This window comes from Hyla sarda, chromosome 2 (assembly GCF_029499605.1).
Source record: "Hyla sarda isolate aHylSar1 chromosome 2, aHylSar1.hap1, whole genome shotgun sequence".
NCBI classification, from domain to species: domain Eukaryota; kingdom Metazoa; phylum Chordata; class Amphibia; order Anura; family Hylidae; genus Hyla; species Hyla sarda.
In genome coordinates this window covers 232839048-232862606 of record NC_079190.1, presented here as the reverse complement: position 1 = coordinate 232862606, position 23559 = coordinate 232839048, and the positions used below count along the sequence as shown (strand labels likewise).

The following is a 23559-nucleotide window of genomic DNA, read 5'->3' as shown; positions in this document are numbered from 1 at the left end:
ACATGGTCATTATCTGTTATTTCTTGTTATACATGTAGACGCAACTAGCAGCACGATTTACCCCATCTCTTGGTGCTACCGGTTGCTCATCACACTTCATGAGGTCTTCATATATTTCATTGCCTTCTTCTTCATCCATGTCAACACAGTCATAAAGGTCTTCATCATCCTCCCCTGTGTCACTGTGATAAAAAATGCCACATGGGTATGGGACATTATTAAAATTATATATATATCTTAATAAAATTATAAATCATAGCAACAATGTAAACACCTAATAGCAGCTAATATTATTTATTGTAAACTGTATGGGCCCCAGACTGTCTAATATGTGCCAAATGATTTTCTTGTCACCTAGTCTCAGATAGTTACATCATGTGGCATGTCACTGCATGAATATACCAAAAGGTCTTTAGACTACGGAAAGGTCACTGACTGAGGAAAATTTACCCTGGTCTCTGAAATAGGGAAATTAGATTGTGAGCTCCACTAGGGACCAGTACTGAAATTAATGGTGATATCTCTCTCTGCCCAACACTAAATAATATGTCAGGGCTATATATGTAACAGACAGGGCCAGCTCTACAATGGGACCTGGTGGGACCATTGGTCCAAGGTAGCACTCTTCAGGGGTGGCACTTTGCTGCCCCTCTTTTTTTCTTGTGCCTCCTAGGTTCATGGTAGAGCTGGACCTGCCACTGTGCTGCCAATGCTCACTGCTCTAGAGAGGCTGCGGTACATAATAGCGCAGCGGGCACTTTAGGCAGTGAGTCTGCGGCCGTCCCAAGTCTGACAAGGGACGTCGCGCAAGTGACGTCCCTCCGCAGACCAGCAAAGGAGGACATCAGTGACATCACTCGTCAGGCCGCCGCTGGAGAGGAGAAGTGCTGCGCAGGCCAGGTTTGTGTGTCTATATGTGTGTCCGTGTGTGTCTTTCTGTCTGTCTGTGTGTCTATGTGTGTTTCTGTGTGTGTGTCTGTCTGTCTGTGTGTCGGGGGGTTGGGGACTATGCTACCTAATGTGGGGAATCTGTGCTACCTAATGTGGGGAAACTATGCTACCTAATGTGGGAAAACTATGCTACCTAATTTGGGGAAAGTATGCCACCTAATGTGGGGGAACTACTGCATACCTAATGCAGCATACAGATTAGTGTGATTTTATGGAATAGTACTTTTTTTTTTGTCTGATTTTATAGGTATGTGAAGCCTATTATTAAATGCTATGGTATGTGTTGGTATTACATAAATGAAAGAATGCATAAATATATGTAATCCTTTTTTTATCATTAATATTATCATTATTATTATGCTATTGTATTATGCTAATCTATGCTATATGTGTAACTCACAGCTTTTTTTTTACAGGATGTCTTTAGTTGACTATGCTTTCAAACACATTGCAAAAAAACGCTATGCAAAGGAACGCTAGCCAAATGTTGGCATACAAACAGTTCAGTTATGTACGGTAAATTCTTTGGATAGATTTGATGTATATACCAAGAACATAAAATATAAGATGAATGTGTATATTAAGGGTAGCTATACACAGAAATGTATTGCATATTTGCAGGGTTTACAGTAACTAAATTACAGGGCAGTGGGGGGTCATTTTGATGGGGGCCATAAGCTGTTAGGATTTGGGGCTTGTTTAGTGTTAGTCTGCCAGTGTTTTTCTAACTTACTCAATTTGATCAGAGAGACCACTGTAAATGTCTTCATCAGCTTCATACTCCTCAGTAGGAAAAGGCCTGAGAAGAAAGCAGCACGTCATATAATCATTGTATAGTGTCATTCTTGTGTCACACACTCCAAAAAACAAACATGCACTACTTACAAATGACCTTTACTTTGTGCAATCTGAGTCCAGGATAACATGGACAATGTGTTAATAACCTAAAAGTAAAAAGACAAAATGATGAGTTGTTTAAAACCTAATGCAAAGGAAAACCTGAGCAGTTCCCCAAAACAACTAATTTACAACCCCACCCCCAGAACTGCTCCAGTTCTCCTTTGCACCAATTCTGGTAGCAACTTACGCCTCTTCTTGCCACATTTTGAAAACTCAAGGGTATAACTTAGAATAACTGTCAGTTAAAGGGGTACTCCACTTTTTTAATCAACTGGTGCCAGAAAATCTTAATCCTTCCAGTACTTTCAGCTGCTGTTATGATCCACAGGAAGTTATTTTCTTTCTGAATTTCCTTTCTGCCTGACCACAGTGCTCTTTGCTGACACCTTTGTCCATTTTAGGAACTGTCCAGAGCAGAATAGGTTTTCTATGGGGATTTTCTCCTACTCTGGATAGTTCCTAAAATGGGCAGATGTGTCAGCAGAGAGCACTGTGGTCAGGCAGAAAGGAAATTCAAAAAGAAAATAACTTCATGTGGATCATTACAGCAGCTGATAAGTACTGGAAGGATGAATGTTTTTAACTAGAAGTAATTTACAAATCTGTTTAACTTTGTGGCACCATTTAATAATAATTAAAAAAATGTTTTCCACTGGAGTACCCCTTTAGATGAATGCATTGGCAACATCTTTTGAAGTTGTATGCCCACCTTTACTGCCATGGGTGCCACAACCAGATTGTAAAGGGGGGGGGGGGGTCCTTTTTCACATGTCTGATATAGGTTTTGAATGAAGCGGGGTTTTTTTTCTTTAATAAATAGAATAATTGTCTAAAAGCTAATTTTGTGGTTTCTTGTGTTTCCTTTACCTTTTATTAAAATTATTTTGAGGATCTAAAACATATGGTAAAGGAGAAATTGTTTCACTCTGTACACTGCAGTAAAAGGCACTTGAACATTGATCTTGTGAACACAGCAATATTCCCACAATAATTCTCCACTGTCCTCTTCCGGTAATGTATAGAAAACTTTCCTGCCCAGATTGCAGTACTGTGTCTTGGCCACCAGTGTTAACATTGAATCTGTCGGCCCTTGGGGTATTCCATTAAACAAGACTATTAGTTTATTTGTAGTATCAGTAGAAATGTGATATTTCTTTATAGTTAAAGGGGTTCTCAGGTGCTTAAACATCTTATCCCCTATCCAAAGGATAGGGGATAAGATGCCTGATCGCGGGAGTCCCGCCGCTGGGGACCCCCGGGATCATGCACGCGGCACCCCGTTTGTAATCAGTCCCCGGAGCGTGTTCGCTCCGGGACTGATTACCGGCGACTACAGGGCGGGCAGCGTGTGATGTCATGCCTCCCCCCCCTGTGTGACATCACGCTCCGCCCCTCAATGTAAGTCTACGGGAGGGGGCGTGATAGCACCGGAGAACCCCTTTAAAAGGAATTGTCCTGGATTGGAAAAATCACCACGTGATATAGCAGCAAATCTTCATTGATGTGAATGAGGGTGCGCTGCAATACAACACACAACCTAAGGATAGGTGTAGTGTTTTTTTGTGGACAGCTGCCATATTTTTAGAATTCTGGTTACCCCCTCTAAAGAAATGTGGAAAAAGTTACTGTATAATAAAGAAATGCTTTTAATTATGTAAAAATGTAATAAACAATAGTAGAAGAATTGCTTCATTTCACCATCACAAACAGTAGGTACATGGGCCCTAGTGTCTGAGATATCCCAAAGGCCACATAATAAGAAATCACTAATACACTTTAAATAACATGGTAGAAGACAGGGCCCATCCACAGATATGTCATTAGGCCCCAGTAGCTCTCTGGGCTTACACTCTGACCTGATGATAACCAATGATCAATGAGGTTATTATTCCAGGACTAAGGCACTGAGCTAATGTAAGGGGAGTTTTCTTACTACTGTACCACCGACCCTTAAAAAAAAAAAAAATAATAATCATATAGTGCTCTTAGTAATGTAGTAAAAGGTTTTTTTAATGTGTCTGTCAAATGCAAGCTGCTTCTTCTTATAAGATGCTTCATGTCCACAGAAGACAAAGACCAGGCAAGTAACTATTAAACACCTTGAAGAACTAACTACTGGATAGCAAAACCTGACTGAATGTAATATTACAGGCCACAACGTACTATGGAACATAAATTCATTTGTTTTGAGTTTCCCTCCAAGAATTTAGGCATTTATCATTTATCCCAGAATGCACAATGCTTCAACAAGACCACCATTGCTTTCAAATGCATCTGAGTTTATATAGCCAAACCCAGTGTGATGCCATTGCCTGCCAGCTCCCAGGGGCAAGGTTCATGGTTCATCACCATTACCACTCTATACTGCCCGACAGAGATGTCCCAGTGAGGCTTGTGGGACAAAATAACCTTTGTAGTTTAAAATATCCCACAGGCCGGGCCTATCCTAGTGCACGGGGGATTGTCTTCTACAGCCTCTTACAAAAGTGTAGATCAGATTTGGGCCCTGTTCTTTATTGCTCAGTAAAATATCAGTTTAAGCAGATGATTCTAAACTGTACAGTGGTTAACATTAGTTAAGTGGGAGGCTTTGGCATATAGGTGGCAAATGAGGCTGGACACTAAAAAATGTCATTTTATATACTTCAGAACGCAGAAATCGTGACCATGATGAGAAAGGAGCAAATCTATTGTCTGTCAGATTGTTCACATATAAATGGCAAACAGTCAATGCCTAAATGGTCAAGATTTTCCATTTCAGATGACTGTTATGTTTTGTGTTTGGGGGGCTTAAAGGGAATGTATCACTTATATATTTTATTACCGATTAGAGCCAGACGCAGAAACATGTTCTCTTTTTCTAATCTTTTTCTACATTATTTTGTGGGAAAACCATCTTGCCTGAGCTATTTTTAAGAGCTTTAAGACATATGCTTTAGGAAATAGGCAACAGTAGACTGAAGCTGTCTTACTGACATATATGAGAAAGGTTTCTGGGCAGACCCTGTGACCTTTGCAATGGTCATTCTACAGGAAGATGGAGGCTCCCTTATCTATCTGCTGGTGTCACATTTCACTGTACTCCTGCCTGTGATGATAAGAAGGGCCCTACTAAAAAGAGATCTGTCCATAATAACTTGATTTAAACAGTAGGTAATTATTTGCTTACACATTCCCGTACATAACCTGTTTTTACCCATTATTTCTACTGTAAGAAGAGGAAATGTATTAAAGGTAGCCATTCACTTTCAATAACTGTCTGTTGAACAAACATAGTTATCTCTTTTGACCTCCTATAAACATTCATGTTTTGTCTATCGGGAGGGGTAAGTTATAACCAGACTTCTCTGGTGCTGGCTTATCCTTCCCAGAACTTTAGGGCCAGGAAAATCCAATAATAATTATTTTCAATCTTAATATAACCCTAGTAATTTTGTAGTTTGGTCTGGGGCCCATCATTTTGTAGCTATGCCTCTGTGTTGTCCTTAGGCTCTATTATAATTAAAGCATAGTATTTGGGGGCATTAAGAAGCATTGCACTTACATTTATTGGGGCTAATGCCAGCAGCAGGCACAGCATTGGTGGTAGCAGTAGGATGGCAGTATTAAAAGGTGTGGGTTGTGAAGCTATAGAGGCTGCAGAAGTGAGGGACCAAAGATGCCTGGGCAGCAGTTATCAGAGTCATGACATTGGTATAGTCGTCTGGGATCAATGTAGAAAAAAAAGGAAGTAGAATGTCTACAGTCAAAGAACACCTCACCCATGAGTCGCCTGATGTAACTGTTCTGTATTCTGTGACTGCACCAGATCAATTCAGAGCTGCTAACATGGCCATAATACAGAGGTGTTTAAAGGGGTACTCCACTGTAAACATCTTATCCCCTATCTGTGGGATAGGGGATAAGATGTTAGATCACGGTGGTCCTTCCTCTGGGTATCCTTGCGATCTCCCTGTGGCACCCCTGTAATTCTATGTACAGAGCAAACTCTGCTCCGTGCCTGATGACTGGCGATGCTGGCCCTCATGCCCCCTCCATTCATGTATATAGGAGGAGGCATGATGGCTACAAGCTTCCATGTGCCAGACACCACCATTGCTGGCCTGGAGATGGCGGGGTCCCCAGCGGCTGACCCTCGTGATCTAACATCTTATCCCCTATCCAAATGATAGGGGATAAGATGTTTACAGCGGAGTACCCCTTTAAGGGTCCAGTATATTGCAGATGGTTATGTAATGTCCATTTATTTGTTTAAGCATTTTTCCATTTTAGGCCCTGTTCAGACCTTGTTTTTCATGCATTTTCTGTTTCTGTGCTCTCCTTTCCAGGTGTGGAGTTAAGCTTTTCATCCAATTGCTAGGTGGGTGAGTCTATATAACTCCAGATAAGTCTGCATTCTAGTTGCTGGTTATTTGGGCTTGTGCAATTATGCTGTTATGGTGTCTGTGCATTATCCTGCTATGTCTGCTTGAGCATTTACCTTGTATTTTGTGATTTCATCTGAGTTTTTAGCCATGGTTAAATAGTCTTTTATTGTAGATTTTAGTCTGTTACATTAGTCGTTTTTTTGATTGGTAAGTCCGGTCTGCTATGTTGCTGTTCACACTGTGAGTCTTCTTGTATCTGTTTTCTAAGTTTTTGTAACAAGACATCCCTGTGACCTTTTATGGGACTATGGGGAATTGAGTTTTGGTACAAGATATCTCCATGCTCTATGGTGGACTCTGGGAGATTGAGTTCTAGTGTTAAGACATTCCCATGTTTTTCTGGAGGTTTTCTGGGGGATTGAGTTTTCTATTCCTGTTTGTTCCTGGAGTCTGTGTGGACTCGTCCGCTACCCTGTCTTGTGTTTTGCACCTATTCTGTTTGTTAGTTATCTGTGTTCAGTGTGAACAGTGTTCTATTTTTAGTGTTTGGTGGATCTGATCTTTGTCCTTTGTACTTGTATCTTTTTGTGAACAGTGTCCTATGTTCCTGACCAGTTTGCCAGTTTATATTCTGCTCTGTTAGTATTTGTGTCCTGTCTGGTTGTCTTGTAGTTTTCCCTTTTTGTTTCTGGCTTGTGACCGACTGTGTATTATATGTATTTTTACGCCACTGCACTGTAGCGCAGGAAGGGACCGGCTCCAAGTTGTCGATCCATCGCTTAGGATGGATGGGAAAGTAGGCAGGAGAGTGTTTTTAGTGTGAGTTTAGGGCTCACTCTCCCTGTCCCCCCAGTCGGTCCTGACAGATTAAACATAAAAACTATTAATGATAGATAAAGACCCTATGACGTGTTTGTGTAGATGCATTTCTCTTAGTTGGGGCCTTAGGCTGTATTTAGATGGTATGTGATCAGTAACTGTGAATATTGGATATTCCAAATCTAAAAACAGATCTCAGTAGAAGAGACCAAGAAAACCATCTCCAATAAACAATTAGGACAGCTTACTCTCTGTTGAGTCTCTTGACTTTTGAAATAAAGTATATTCCACTGACAACAATACAATAGTGTGAATACAGCCATAATGAGTTGTCTGGTGTAGGGAGCACCATACTTTGTGAAGGGCACGAAGGTGAAATGATTATGTTTTAAAAGGCACAAAGAAGGCATTATTATGCTGTAAGGGGAACAAAAGGGGCATTATTGCTTTCAAAGGCTTCTATCTAGTAGACACAAAGGGGCATAATAACTTTGTAGGTGGGCGCTTTTACAGTGTAGGGCAATAAGATGAGAACTATTGCTGTGTAGGGCCTAAAGGGGGCACTATTCCTGATAAGGGCACTTAGAAGATCGCTGTTTAGGTGTGTATGGAAACTATTACTATGTGAAGTAGAAGAGGTAACACTATTACTTTGTGGGAAACACATACAGTTAACATACCATAACTTCTGAAGTCCCGTATTTGGGGCATTGGGCAATACAGATGGTACAGTAATAGTGGCAAACAGGGCAGAAACAGCCAAGTGTAGCAGCAGGATGAGGAATTGGTATAAGTTTAGAAAGTGAGGATGCTACTCTTTCTTGGTTTGGGAGGGTCCATGCCCTGAAAATGACTCTTCTACCCAAGCTGTTGTACCTTTTACAAACAGTTTGGGTTATTTGTGTGGAAGGGTGGAAGACCGCGGATTAGCCGTAGAGTCTTATTCCGTCCAAAGCAGGAGGGGGGCTTGGGCCTTCCGGACTGTCGTTTATACTATCTGGCAGCTATGCATGCTAGACTGTTGGATTTGTTGCATAACGCTGAATCGAAACTCTGGGTACGGATGGCCCATGTCTTATACCCTGGTGTGTTGGCTGGACTGCCCTGGACATGGCCCCCACCCCCCTCCTCCTTGTCCTTGCTGACCTTCACTTCCCAACGGACATTGTCCATTTTATGTGGCCAGAAGTTAATTGATTCCTTAATAGACCCTACCGGTCCCATGCTCCCTGTCACTGGCAATCCTGCTTTTCCTCCTGGGCTAACCCCCGGGTCCCTATTGCAGGTTCCGACATTACCCCCTGCTCGTTTCTGCCATATGCTTTCTGCTACTGACCTGTTGCCCATGGCTTCTCTTATGCGGGAAGGATCCCCTAGTGGAAATTGTCTCTAGACCTATGCGCAACTTCACCATTTTTATGCAGCTACCAAACGACGATCGAAGCTGCATAGGGAGCTGACCGCATTTGAGAAACTGTGTCTTCTGCCCCCAGTGCCCTCACACACGATAAGCTTTATGTCCTGCTTGTTGCTTTCCCGTTACAATACGACTCTCCCGTCTTACTGTGCAGCGTGGGAACAAGAGCTGGGTATATCATTATCTCCAGCCCAGTGGGCTAAGTGCTTTAGGCTCTGTCATAAATCAGCGATGGCCTGTAAGGCCCAAGAGACGAATTATAAGGTGCTCACTCGTTGGTACCGTACACCTGCTCAACTTCGGCATTGGTTTCCAATGGTTCCTGACGCTTGTTGGCGGTGTGGGAAGTCAGTAGGCACTATGACCCACATATGGTGGTCTTGCCCTAGTCTCACATCTTTCTGGTCTACGGTACTCAAAGTGACACGGGAGGTGACGAAGGTGGACATTCCTCATTCACCGGATGCTGTTCTTCTTTCTCATCTACCTATGTCGGCCAACTCGGTCCAGAAGTCCCTCCTTAGTCATATGCTACAGGCGGCGCGTACGGTCATTCCACGTAGGTGGAAGTCCCCTGATCCCCCCACTGTTGGGGAGTGGTTAACTAAAATTATGCTTACCCAGAGTATGGAGGAGCTAGTGGCCCTTTCTCCCGCGGAGAATGACCGTTACACGAAAACTTGGTTTGATTGGCTGACATTTCAATCCTCCCCTGGGTATAGAGATCTGTTTGGCCCTCCCCCCACCCCTTAGCAGCCTGCTAGAGTTTGAACCTCCTCTCCTGGTCCCTCTCATGTTCCCTACCTCTGCCCTTCCTCCATTTGACTGTCTTTTGTGTCCTCTATTCCTATTGTTTCTGGTTGTCTCTCCATATCCGTTTGAAGTCTTTATTGCTCTTATGCTCTTCTGTTTTTCTTCTCCCCGTTCCTTCCCCCCCCCCCTTTCTTTTCTTATTTTGGGTCTATTTCGCTGCCTCGTCTATCCTGATTTCTTGTCTCTCCTTTCTTCTTCTTCCTCATTGTTGGACTCGCCTGTTTTTCTAAACAAGAGTCATTCTCGAATATTGTTATGGTTTTCCCTTATGTGGAACACAGCCTATCCCACCCTCCTTGTTGGGTGGTTCTTGCAATGCCTGTTACTTGCTGAATTGTTTCCATAATTGCCTTAGCATTGTTTTGAGTTCAGTGTGGACCTTGCAGTCCTATGCAAACCTTAGAGGTAGCCACTACCATTCTATCGACGGATATGCCTATTTGTATGCTTTCTTCCTATGCCATAATCTTTCTATTGTATTCTGTTTAATTGTTTGAAAATAAAAACCTTCAAAGAAAAAAAAAGAAAGTGAGGATGCTGAAAAAGTGAGGAACTAAACATTTTTAGGATGCAAGCTCTGCAGAAATTAGTTGTGGCTGAAAAAATGGCGGTCTGGTCTGGATGCAGAAGAAAAGGGAAAGTGAACGGCTCTGATGAAAAGTCTCCTGTAGTCACCATATGTTCCTGTACTGTAGTCACTTATACCATCTACAGAAGGGTAATGGCTTAATGGTCATGGTGTGGTGGTGGTATTATTTGGGCCTTGACTAGTGACATTATTGGCAGTATTGGTCTTTGTGTAGTGACACTGACTTTATTATATAGGTCTTGACTGTGTAGTTAGTACCATATTTTACCCTATGAGGCCCCAGATTTACTCTTGCCTAGCTCCAAACCTAGTCTAAAACTGCTCAGCGTATACGTTTTCTGCCTTATGAACTATTCTATTGGTGCTTTATTAAGATTAAATGACAATAGTATAGCTTTATAATAATATTTGTTGTGTGCTCATTATTATCTGAAGACTGAATAGAAGCCGAAAGATTGCAGGCAGCACAAGCCCACCACAGGGTTAAAGGGGATACTCTGGTGGAAAAAAAAATCATATCAACTGGCTCCAGAAGCTAAACAAATTTGTAAATTACTTCTATTAAAAAATCTCAATCCTTCCAGTACTTATCAGCTGCTGTATGCTCCACAGGAAGTTGAATTGTTCTTTTGTCTGACCACAGTGCTCTCTGCTGACACCTTCTGTCCATGTCAGGAACTGTCCAGAGCAGGAACAAATCCCTATAGCAAACCTCTCCTGCTCTGGACAGTTCCTTACATGGACAGGGGTGTCCGCAGAGAGCACTGTGGTCAGACAGAAAAGATATTCAAACAGAAAATAACTTCCTCTGTAGCATACAGCAGCTGATAAGTATTGGAAGGATTAATATTTTTTTAATAGAAATAATTGTAAAATTTATTTAACTTTCTGCCACCAGTTGATTTAAAAAAAAAAATTTCCACCAGAGTACCCCTTTAACAAAACTATCAGGCAGTTCACATCCAGAATGACTGATCCTTCTTCTCTGCCAATGTCTGCCATTGGGAGAGAGTTGAGATGCCATCATTAGGTTAACTTTAATGGGAGCTGAAGTAAAAAGACATATAAAGCCACTATGTAAAGAACAAAGTTAACTGCTTCTGGCCCCGTTCACAGCACAGATCTGGTTACGGCAGCTCTGCAGAACAGCTGATCGGTAGGAATGCCAGGTGTCAGCACTCTGACATTTAGATATTAATGGCCTATCCCGAGGATAGACCATCAATGATTTTTTTGCCAGGATAATCCTTTTAAACTCCCTGTGTCTCTTGGGCTATGTTCACATCTGCGTTCTCATTTCTGATTTTCATTTCCGTCAAAAGGAAACCAAAAATGACAAGGTTAAAAATCCATAATGTGACAGACAACAACTGCATCCAAGAAACCCCATTGACTTATATCTGAATCCATAGGGTTCTATTATGATGGTTTTTCATTTTAGCTGAAAAGATGGTGTTGCATGTTGGACTTTTTTCCATTAGATGTGACAGAATCTGATACAGAAGCTCCAAACAGAACCACAACACACTTACAGTATGTTACATTAATTTGTGGGTATAAATGGGGTGGTGCCAGCCAAAGGAGTTCATCCTGAGAGGAGTGAGGAATCGGTGCTCCGGGAGCAGAAAACCCTAGCTACACCTCTGGTCTATACCATATTATGTCAGCGAAGAATAGCGTTAGCTTGTCAAGTTATATTAGGCCCTTGTGTGCGATTACATTGTAAGATGGAGTTTCCCAGCAGTAGCTGAAATAGTACCGCTGCAACAGGAAGTGAGTGAAACCCACACAGGAACTGAAACAACAGCTTGTGTCTATATGTTCGCATAGCCCATAAAGTGTATTGACATGTGTGAAAGAACACGGTCACTCTGTGCACATTACTGTATCTATAAAACACATGGAGAGAAAAGTGGCGGAAGTGACTGGGTCTACTTATGTATAGGTCTGTGTTATCTCTGGACACCATTGCCTAACACCTCTCATTGATTGGTGGAATATATTGGATTGCTGGAAAACAGAATATAGTTATGGCTGATAATGCAGAAGGCAACTTAAATAATCAGCATAAATAAAAATGCTGAGTAAGTTATGCAGATAGAGTACATAAACCTACATACTGGTGTCCAGTAGAAATAGATTTTTATTGTGGAATAACATACAAGTAAATACGATACATACTATGTATAGATGTAAGTATTCCATGACAAAAATGATCATGTGTTTCGCAATCACTTTCTCCCCCAGAAGAAGCAATTGTAAAACAAGTGCCGGGCTATTGTGCTCTGGTCTGTATGGACAATTTTCCTATATGATTTCTCTGTTGCCACTACAATTAGTTGGGGCTATGAGGGGTTTACACTTTAATTTTGTACATTATTTATGCATTTGGTCACTGATTTTACTAGTCCATTGGCAACTTCACTTCTGTCCTTTGTAGTACATACTACCATGTAGACCTATCAGCCATCTCACTTGTTTTTTGTTCCCTTTTATGTATCCCTTACATTTTTTATTTTTGCCATGTTCCCCAGTATGCAGGTTTATGTGATTTATTTGTTGGGGGGTGGTTCCATTTTAGTCTTATAGGTAGCCTATTTGTAGGTTGGTGTTATTCAATGTATATAGAGGTAGTTTCCAAATAAAATTATCCAGGAGTGAGCAAAAGATGAATAAACAGGATTGTGGGGAACTTAAAGGGGTACTCCACTGCTCAGCATTTGGAACAAACTGTTCCGAATGCTGGAGCTGACGCCGGGAGCTCGTGACATCATAGCCCCGCCCCTCATGATGTAACCCCCCCTCCAATAGACTTGCATTGAGAGGGCAGAGTGTGATGTCATGAGGGGGGGAGGCTATGACGTCACGAGCTTCGGTGCCAGCTCCAGCGTTCAGAACAGTTTGTTCCAAACACTGAACAGCGGAGTACCCCTTTAATGAAGATTGTTTTATACATAGAAGTGAAATGCACTTAATTTATGAAGAGACACATGCCTCAATAAATTTGGCACATTTTGGATCGATATTAGGACAAAAAGGAAATCTGTGTTTGCTATGAACAGGTGTAGATTTGTGTCATAATTTGTGCCATTATTTGCCTTATAATAATGAAAAATCTGTCAAACGATGTGGTTCCTCGCCTGTTGATTAACCCAGCCCACTTTTTAAAACAGGAGGATCAAAACATAACAAATCTAGTATTGAAGGGAATCTGTCAGCTACAATTTTCCTTCCAAACTGCTGACACTGTTAGATAGCTGTTAGGGCAAGGAGACACATGGAACCTTTCATATAACTGTCTGTTGTTCTATAACATAGAATATGCTTTTATTCCCTGGTGCCAAGTGTCAGAGAGGCGTTCCCAAGACCCTGAAGTACTTGACGCTGAAACATCCCCCCCGCTTCCATCCCTATCCTTATTTGATTGGCAGTCAGCCTCCAAATCTTGTTCAGTGTTCAGCGCCAGCACTATTGGAAGGCAACTATAGGGTACTAACGCTGCTGAGCTAGGGGAAGAAAAGAAAAATCTAAATCCCGAGCCACTCATTGGCAAGAGATTTAGACACTTAAAAACTGGCGGGCTGACGTGCTGGTCTGGTCAGGACCAAAATGCCAACATCTTAGTGTGCTGACCAGGATAGGGTTGCTGTGAACAGGCAGGTGGGAAGGGGGGTGTGACAAAGACTATGGCCAGAACGAGGAGGGGATTGCTAATTTACCTGCTAATAAGAGGGGGGGGGGATAAATAGGGGGGATAAAACTGGCAGAGTCACTGGTAGAGAAGGATCTGGGTGTACTTGTAGATCACAGACTACAGAATAGCATGCAATGTCAGGCTGCTGCTTCCAAGGCCGGCAGGATATTGTCATGTATAAAAAGAGGCATGGACTCAAGGGACAGGGACATAATACTCCCCCTCTATAAAGCATTGGTACGGCCTCACCTGGAATATGCTGTTCAGTTTTGGTCGCCTGTACATAAAAGGGACACTGTGGAGCTGGAAAGGGTGCAGAGACGCGCGACTAAACTAATATGGGGCATGGAACATCTTAGCTATAAGGAGCGATTAAAGGAGTTACAATTGTTTAGTCTTGAGAAGAGACGTTTAAGGGGGGATATGATAAATGTATATAAGTATATTAATGGCCCATACAAAAAATATGGAGAAAAACTGTTCCGGGTCAAATCCCCGCAGAGGACGAGGGGTCACTCCCTCCGTCTGGAGAAGAAAAGGTTTAGTTTCAAGGGGCGACACGCCTTCTTTACCATAAGAACTGTGAACTTATGGAACAGTCTACCTCAGGAACTGGTCACAGCAGGAAAAATTAACAGCTTTAAAACAGGATTAGATACATTCCTGGAACAAAATGACATTAATGCTTATGAAGAAATATAAAATCCCATCCCTTCCCCAATATTGCGCCACACCCCTACCCTTCAATTCCCTGGTTGAACTTGATGGACGTATGTCTTTTTTCAACCGTACTAACTATGTAACTATGCTACGTGCACGCAGCAGGGATGTCGCAGCTGCATCCTGGCTTATACGGTCAGAACAGGAGAGCAGCGGAGCAGAGTGAGTGAGTCACTATCACAGTATATATGGCGGGAGCTGATATACTACATGGAGGCACATTATGTATGGGGGCATAGAATATACTACATGGGGGCCCATTATGGTTGAACAGAATATACTATATGGGGCACATTATGTATAGTGGCATAGGATATACTATATGGGGGCACAGTATATATGGGGGCACAGGATATACTATATGAGGGCACAGTAAAAATGGTGGCACAGGATATTTTTTATGGGGACACAGTATATATGGTGGCATAGAATATACTACCGTATATGGGGGCACAGTTTATATGGTGGTACAAGATATACTATATGGTGGTACATGGAGGCACAGTATATACTATATGGGGCACAGTATGGATATACTATATGAGGACACTGTGTATATGGTGGGGCAGAATATATTATAGGGGGCACAGTTTGTATGGTGACACAGGATATGCTATATAGGGCACAGTTATACTATATGGCGCACAGTATATATGGTGGCACAGGATATACTACATAGGGGCACAGAATATTTTGTATGAGGGCAAAGTATATATGGTGGCATAGGACATACTATATGGTGGTATATGGTGGCACAGGATATACTATATTTGGCACAGTATATACTGTATGGGGACACAGTATATATGGTGTCAGAGGATATATTATATAGGGGCACGGTATAAATGGGGGCACAGTTAACATGGTGGCACAGAATATACTATATGGTGGTATATGGTGGCACAGGATATACTTTATGGGCACAGTATATATGGTGGCATAGGATATTCTATATGGGCACAGTATATATGGTGGCACAGGATATACTATATGGGCACAGTATATATGGTGGCACAGGGTATACTATATGGTGGCACAGGATATTCTATATGGGCACAGTATATACTAAATTATAGTATATGGTGGCACAGGATATACTCTATGGTGGCACAGAATATACTATACAGTCCATATACAACAAAGCAGGTTGGCACTGCCCCGCACTCCTGTAGGGATCCAATCATTACTTATGCTGCAATCCTATGTACACAACCAATCTGCCATATTAGTGGTGCTCAATCCATAAATAAACAAGTCCAATGTAAAATAAAGAGAATTTAGATGGCGCTCACTTGTCAGCAGTTACATCCTTTATTAAAACAGTCAAGTCGACGATACAGGTTCTGTGGTTATGAGAGGTCATGAGGAAGCGCTAAGGATAGCGTGAAATGGACCGTTGGGCAGAACCTGTATCGGTGACCTGACGTTATTGCTGACAAGTGAGCGCCATCTAAATTCTCTTTATTTTACAGAATATACTATATTGGGGCACAGGATATACTATATGCTGTTTTGCCTGTGTAGACAAAAATATTTGCACTGCCCCTAAAAGTGTTTTCTATGTTATGGAAGCACAGATAGATATATGAAAAGTACCATGTGTCTCCTTGTCCTAATAGTTATCCAACAGTGTCAGCAGTTTGGAACATGAATTGCAGCTGACAGTCTATGGAAATACAGCTGTTTCCTACGTATTATATGGACAATTCTGCTTATTCTTGTAGACTTTCATTGTGCTTAGCTCTTTTTTTAAATTAAATTAATACACAACCATTGGATTTAATGTGAACTTTTTTTTTTTTTACAAATTTATAAAAATATATCTTTCATACCTATCATTCAGTTACAGCACACTGTGATAACAAGTGTACAAAGTGTATACCTTTCCAAAATCTCTGACATCAAACAGGTCGAATGCTTCAAAAAGGTCGGCTCGGCGCATCCCAAATTTTTCAGTGCTGGTTGAAAGGAAGGTCCGGATATTCTTTAGGCAGAGGAACTGAAAGAAATAAGAAAAATTGGCTTAAGGGTTGTGAAAAATCAAGAATAAAAACCCCAAACCCTTCTGTACTGGACGGCAAAGCCCGTTACCAAAATGAGGGACCTTTTTGATCTCTGCAGGGGCCATTCTCTTCTAGCCAAGCCATTGCTTACAACCACAATTTTCAAACAGTTTAGCAAATGAACCCTGGTTTGGAACAACAACACTCCATCCAGTCCATGTAATATTAAAGTAAAGGCCTATTTATGTGATGAGAAGATAAAGCATGTGATAACAATACATACAATACAGAGAAATGTTTTTTGTCATTATAAGGCACCGACCATGACAAATGATAAGCCCGTGTGTACAGTAGATTGCCGTACATGTCAGAGAAGCCCCCAATTTGCTGAGCACATCTGTAGCTGATAATGGTCTTGACCCATGCTAAAAGAGCGCCCCCCTCTTCCCTTACTGTGTTGAAAGGTTATGGACCCTCTCATACAGGAAAGCTTGCAAAAAAGTTTTTCACAGTCGGAGTCCATGGTTGCGGCATCTATCTGTATGACATGGTTACTGTATAACCACTGATCAGGGAATTCTACATTATACACTGAATGTAGAATAAAAAGGATTTCTGAACATAGCCCAATGAACCTGTTCTGACACTCCATGCAGTTTAGGATTTAGTGTGTTCAATGAGGCCTCCCAAGTAGAGCTGGATTGTTTTGATGTCCTTGTAGATTTACTGTCTGAAAAGAACCCTTATTCCATGTCTGAAATGATGTGTGTCCTAGAATTTACCGGTGGAGTAACGGTGTCTTTCTGTCCTCCTTTGCAGACAGGGTTTATATTTATTCCAATGTAGGGTCCATGCTGACCTCTGCTGTCCATTTTAGGAACTGTCCAGAGCAGGAGAAAATCCCCATAGCAAACATATGCTGCTCTGGACAGTTCCTAAAATGGACATCAGAGAGCACTGTGGTCGTGACATCAGAGAAATCTAAAAAGAAAAACATTTCCTTTGTAGTATACAGCCCCTAAAAAGTACTGGAAGGATTAAGATTTTTTTTAATAGAAGTAATTTACAAATCTGTTTAACTTTCTGGCACCAGTTGATAAAAAAAAAAAAAACCAAAAAAAACCTATGGTATGTACGTTGGAAAATCTTTATGTTGTTATATTTGAAAAAAGGTAATTTTTTCCGGTCTATTGCCTGCTATCGTTGATTTGTGGATGATGTATTAATTATATGGGTGGACACGTTTCCCTTTTAACTTCATCTAACAGAATAAATCTGAAATTTACATGGAAGGATGGCATAGGGGAAGTGAAATATTTAGTGAAAAGTTAGTAAATGGTAAGCTTGTAACTAATGACTAAATGACAGTCCCCTATGGCCAATCCTTTAGAGTTGGGTGGATAAATAGCCAAGAGACAGAAAATGTTGTCCAGGCTAATGACTTACGAGAGCGGTTAAGGAGAGGTTATCTGACCCCCTTATTTCATAATGCTACGAAGAGAGCATCTTCACAAAAATCTTCTGACCTCTTGAGAGGCAGGAATAAACATAAAGCAACAACAGTAAGGATAATAATTATAGTAATAATAATAATTATAAAATAATTAAGGGGGTACAGAGGGAAGGTCAGCACAGGAGACTGGCTAAGCAAATGTGTTCCCTTAGGTAATCACATGTAGAAATTAGAAGTGGGGTTCGTATTGCTGCACTAATAAGAGTGTTATCTTAGGTGATGAACCATTAAAGGGGTACTCCGGTGGAAAACAAATGTTTTCAAATCAACTGGTGCCAGAAAGTTAAACAGAATTGAAAATTACTTCTATTTAAAAAATCTTATTCCTTTCAGTACTTATCAGCTGCTCTATGCTCCAGAGAGTTGTGTAGTTCTTTTCTGTCTGATCACAGTGCTCTCTGCTGACACCTCTTTTAGGAACTTTCCAGAGCAGGAACAAATCTCCATAGAAAACATATTCTGCTCCGAACAGTTCCTGATACAGGCAGAGGTGTCAGCAGAGAGCACTATGGTCAGACAGAAAAGAAATTCAAAAAGAAGATAACTTCCTCTGGAGTATACAGCAGCTGATAAGTACTGGAAGAATTAGGATTTTTAAATAGAAGCAATTTACACATCTGTTAAAGGTTTAAAGATTCCGTCTGTTGCAGGACGAACTACGTTGTATATGTTATCAAATGCATCTGCTATGGATTTTATATAGGATACACTATTCAATCACTAAACACTTGGTTTCATTCTATTAAAACATGAAAAGGTTCTCCCCGTTTATAGCCCATGTCAGTGAGGAACATGGTGGGTGCATTTTCTTAATTAAAGAGCATTCTTTTTATTTATTTATTTTTTAGAAATAATGCCATGATGCTAAAGGGATTTGACCTATAATTACAACTAAGGCTGCATTTTTTTAATGAATATGAAATGCCAGTCTTGATACACCCCCCCCCCCCCCCTTATCTGTGGGACAATTAGGCAAAGCAGTGTCTTCAGCGAGGATGATTAGACACTTAGCTATCAGCTGGGTGAATGAGGTTGCTATGGATGTTGTGGGTACCTGGTGCTGCTCGCTAGGTAGATGCGTGTTATGGCACCAGTGCACCGTGTCATTACCAAGTGCATGAGGAACTGTGCGAGTCAATAAAGGGCTGTGTTTTTGCTGCCAATTGTAGGCAGTTCTGGCATATTTAAAATTATTCAAATAATATGTGCTGCAGTTCAGTGTGAAATGTGTCGCATATTCCTATCAAGAAAAATGTTGTGCAGCACATATTGTGATGCATAATATATAACAAAATGCATACTGCAAAATGCTGTGTGAACATAGCATGTGCCGGCAGATAAGAACCATTTGGCCCATCAAGTGTTTTCATTGTCCTACTGGTGATTATTACCTTTTTACATTGAGATATTTTCTGGGTACAATCCAATTCATCCAATATTGGGATGATCTGTGTAACCTGGAACAGCCTGTCTAACAAGTTACATGGCATAGAGATACACTCATTTATAAGTAGAGCCAGTATGTGTTCTGGATGGTTTTCATTTTGGCTGTGTTCACATGTGCGTAGGAGAACACTTGTGTACAACACTGCCTAAGAGCTCTAAAACCTTGTATGGCACTGCTAGGATCACATAGGAATGAATTCATGTCGTTTGAAGGTGTACTTTAATGTTAAAGCTACATGCAGTAACCCATGATAGACACTGCACTAGGGGATTTTCTATGGTTTTTAACACTAAAATAAAGGTACATTAAGTATCCCTTTTTATTAGTAGATGCTGCCAGTGTTAAAATGCACACAGGGGCATCGAAAGACGCAACAGCTTTTCCAAAGAGAAGGGGTCTTAGTATATTCGACCCTGAGAAGACCTTGCTCAGTGAGTACTTTGGGATTGTGCTAGAGGAGCAACATGTCACATTGGGTCACTACCACATTGCAACAAACATCTCTCCTCTGTACATTAACCCGTTCAACACTTACAACCTGGGACTTTGTAAACAAACTGTTATTGCTGTTTACCTCTGAGAGTTCTGCAAGTTAAATTGCATTGCACCTGCTTCTCATCTCCCGGTGATTGGTTAACTACACGCACCGTAACACCAAAGGCATCCCGACCAACACCACCAGTACACTGTATACAGGGACATGTCCTGAGGGATTACCATGGTGTTGGTCAGTTCTTCATTGACAAACGTTGTGCGCACCTAGGGCCGGGTTACACTAAGGACTGCCCCACCACTCGCAGAACTGGTGACAATACTAGGAGCACTACTAACCCCAGAAGACAACACCCTGGGTCTTCACACATGTCTTTGAGTACAGTGAATAAAAAGAACCCTGGCACACACCACCTGAATGGAAACCTAAAGAACAACACATGATTTGTATACAGCAGCATTAACTTCTTAAGGATACAGCCAAGTTTCATTTTTGCGTTTTCGCTTTTCCTCCTTGTCTTTTAAGAGCCATAACTCTTTTATTTTTCCATCCACAGATCCATATGAGGGCTTTGAAATGACAGCTTTAAGTGTTTGACACAACCGAAAAATATTATTTGTGGCAGGGAACTGAAAAATGCTTTATTTTTGTATTTTTTTTTATTTTGGACTAAATTATATTTTAGTTTGAACATTTTCATTTTTGGCGATACTTAATATGTAACAATAGTGGCCAAATCATTCTGCAACACATCTAGCAAGATGCCCAAAATGAATCATATAATAGGAGCTACTGTGATAACTTTGGTGCATCTGCAAACAATCTAGGCTACGTTCACACTGTTATACTGGACAGGATTAGTAACTCCCAGACTATATATTGGAGATATTCACATAGCACTTCTGAATCGGGTTTGATGACGTGAGACCAAGATGAGAAGCAGGGAGCAGGGATTTGTGTTGGGAGTGCTGGGGAGTCAAGGGGCATTGCCTCTTTTTTAGATGTTATTAGAAAAACTACATGCAGTAGTGTATAATGTTTGGGGGGGGGGGGGGGATAGATTGGGTGGAGTGACAAAGACAAAAGAATTCCAAGCTCTGTACCTGCGCAGAAGACCCCTTGGGAATACACTGAAGCAAAAAATACCCAGTGGCAGTTTTTAACCATTGTACATTTTTATAACATCTGTCTTTCTTGCACTAGTTCCTTACCCAATGTAATAATGTTTTACTGACAATTCTAGCTCTTAGGCTCTCGTAGAAAGCAGCGCACTTGATGGGACATTATTTCGGTAATATACAACGCCAGATAACTCATTGGCAGCTTTTTTTTTTTTTACAGAACATATGAACAAGAACCTCACATAACTTCAAGCATTAGCTTTATTTCATTTGTTTCCCCATTATATTTCTTAGGGGGTATTTGTTTTACATGTATAGTATTTCTTGGCCATTCACAAAACCAACCATCTATTACACTGTAACACCAGCTATTCACCTCTCTCTATGATAGGCCACAACCCAGCTCATTTTACCCATTTACTGGTAGAATTATATGTACTCTTAGAGGACAATGGGGGAAATTTATCAAAACCTGTGGAGAGATAAAGTTGCCCAGTTGCCCATAGCAACCAATCAGATCGCTTCTTTCATTTTTTCACAGGCCTTGTTAAGAATGAAAGAAGAAATCTGATTGGTTGCTATGGGTAACTGGGCAACTTTATCTTCCCACAGGTTTTGATAAATCTCCTACATTCTGAATCTGCTCATCAAGGGGGAGATTCATCGAAACTTGTGCAGAGGAAAAGATGACCAGCTGCCCATAGCAACCAATCAGCTTCTTTCATTATTCAGAGGCCTTTTCAAAATTGAAAGAAGAGATTTGATTGGTTGCTATGGGCAACTGGTCAATTTTCCGTCTGCACAAGTTTCCATGACTCTCCCCCCATGTCCCTAAACAATGCATTTCCTATACTGTTGTTCTGGAAGAAGATACGGCTGGGGTCCACAGTGTAATCCAGAGCATCACTGCAAATGTCAGTCAACCACAATGTTTCTATGTGGGGAGAAGCCATATAACACTTGCAGAAATCTTGCAGCTGTAAAACATTTTCTCTTGCAAGTCACAGAGGAGACCTAGACTTACTGTATAATGAAACAAATAGAAATAAAGGCTATTATGAACAAAAATCATGGATACCGATGTCTGGATCCTAATGTAAACTAGTACAATAAAAAATGAAAATGCTTCATTGTGAAAAATTGTATATACATTGAGCAGAAACTTGATTTCATTGTGACCCATGACAGTAAAACTTGATAAATCTACTTACTATTAACATACCATTTGTACAAATGTAAGAAGTAGATGGACAATGGAAGAGGAATGCCTGCAGGATTAGCCTATACAGTTTTACTTTAAATTTTTCTTACCTCCCCCTCCCTCATCATTCCCCCTTTTCCCTGCTTTTTATAGTTTTTCTTTTATTTCCTTACCTGGCTGCGCTTCATCCTCTCCCGGCTTCTCTGCGCGGCATCAGAGACGTCACTTTTCATTTCCTGTAGTCACCGCACTCCGAACTCTGACTAGCGGCGGTTACAGGAAATGAAAAGTGACGTCACTGATGCCGCGCAGAGAAGCCGGGAGAGGACGTCACTCATCTGCTTCACTGACCGCAGCCGCAAGACAGCCGAAGTGCAACCAGGTAGGGTCTTCAACCTGCGGACCTCCAGATGTTGCAAAACTACAACTCCCAGCATGCTGGGAGTTGTAGTTTTGCAACATCTGGAGCTCCGCAGGTTGAAGACCATAGGAGGAACATGATGGGGGATGATGAGACAGGGGGAAATGATGAGGGAGGGGGAAATGATGGGGGACATGATGAGACAGGGTGGGGGATGATGAGGGGGGAATGATGGGGGACATGATGAGACAGGGTGGGGGATGATGAGACAGGGGGAAATGATGAGGGGGAAATGATGGGGGACATGATGAGACAGGGTGGGAGATGATGAGATAGGGGGAAATGATGAGGGACATGATGAGACAGGGTGGGGGATGATGAGACGGGGAAATGATGAGGGGGAATGATGGGGGGCATGATGATACAGGGTGGGGGATGATGAGACAGGGGGAAATGATGAGGGGGAAATGATGGGGGCATGATGAGAGGGTAGGGGATGATGAGACAGGGGGAAATGATGAGGGGGGAATGATGGGGGGACATTATGAGACAGGGTGGGGGATGATGAGACAGGGGGAAATGATGAGGGGGAATGATGGGGGGGCATGATGAGATAGGGTGGGGGATGATGAGACAGGGGGAAATGATGAGGGGGGGGAATGATGGGGGGCATGATGAGACAGGCTGGGGGATGAAACAGGGGGAAATGATGAGGGGGGAATGATGGGGGACATGATGAGACAGGGTGGGAGATGATGAGACAGGGGAAACGATAGTGGGGGGAGGCACTAAATGCTTAATGTCTGTATGGTTAGTGGTGGTCTATGACAGGGGGAAATGATGAGACATGGGGGGATGATGAGACATGGGGGGTGGTGATGAGAGGGGTAAATGTGGCACAGGGACTGATAAAAGGGAAGGAATGATGTGGCACTGGAGGGGACGGGACCAAACTGAGGTGCAGAAGAAAACGAAGTTGAGGGGATGATGTGGCATTTAGTCCAAGTCATTTATTTTACATTTTATTTTTTTTACTTAAATTTCCCTGTTAAAATGGGGGTGCTTGTTATACGCCGATAAATACAGTACATGCAGGAAAATGTATACGTTTAAAATAGTCATTTTCTGACCCCTATAACTTTTTTTTATT

The 23559-nt window shown here is 41.6% G+C and overlaps 1 protein-coding gene across 6 annotated transcripts in view; it reads right to left on the bottom strand.

The window, feature by feature from the left end:
* VAV1 (vav guanine nucleotide exchange factor 1) overlaps positions 1-23559 on the bottom strand; it is a 96714-nt gene that overhangs the window by 52724 nt on the left and 20431 nt on the right. For 3 of the 6 annotated variants that reach the window (XM_056556597.1, XM_056556596.1, XM_056556598.1), the window contains exons 2-5: positions 16153-16269; positions 1837-1895; positions 1685-1750; positions 62-182 (exon numbers count right to left, since the gene is read on the bottom strand). In XM_056556597.1, the coding sequence (XP_056412572.1) occupies positions 62-182; positions 1685-1750; positions 1837-1895; positions 16153-16269 (363 nt within the window). Of the gene's footprint in view, positions 1-61; positions 183-1684; positions 1751-1836; positions 1896-16152; positions 16270-19807; positions 19948-21223; positions 21333-22221; positions 22260-23559 lie in introns of those variants that run through there. The other 3 variants (XM_056556599.1, XM_056556601.1, XM_056556602.1) reach the window with 3 other exon arrangements.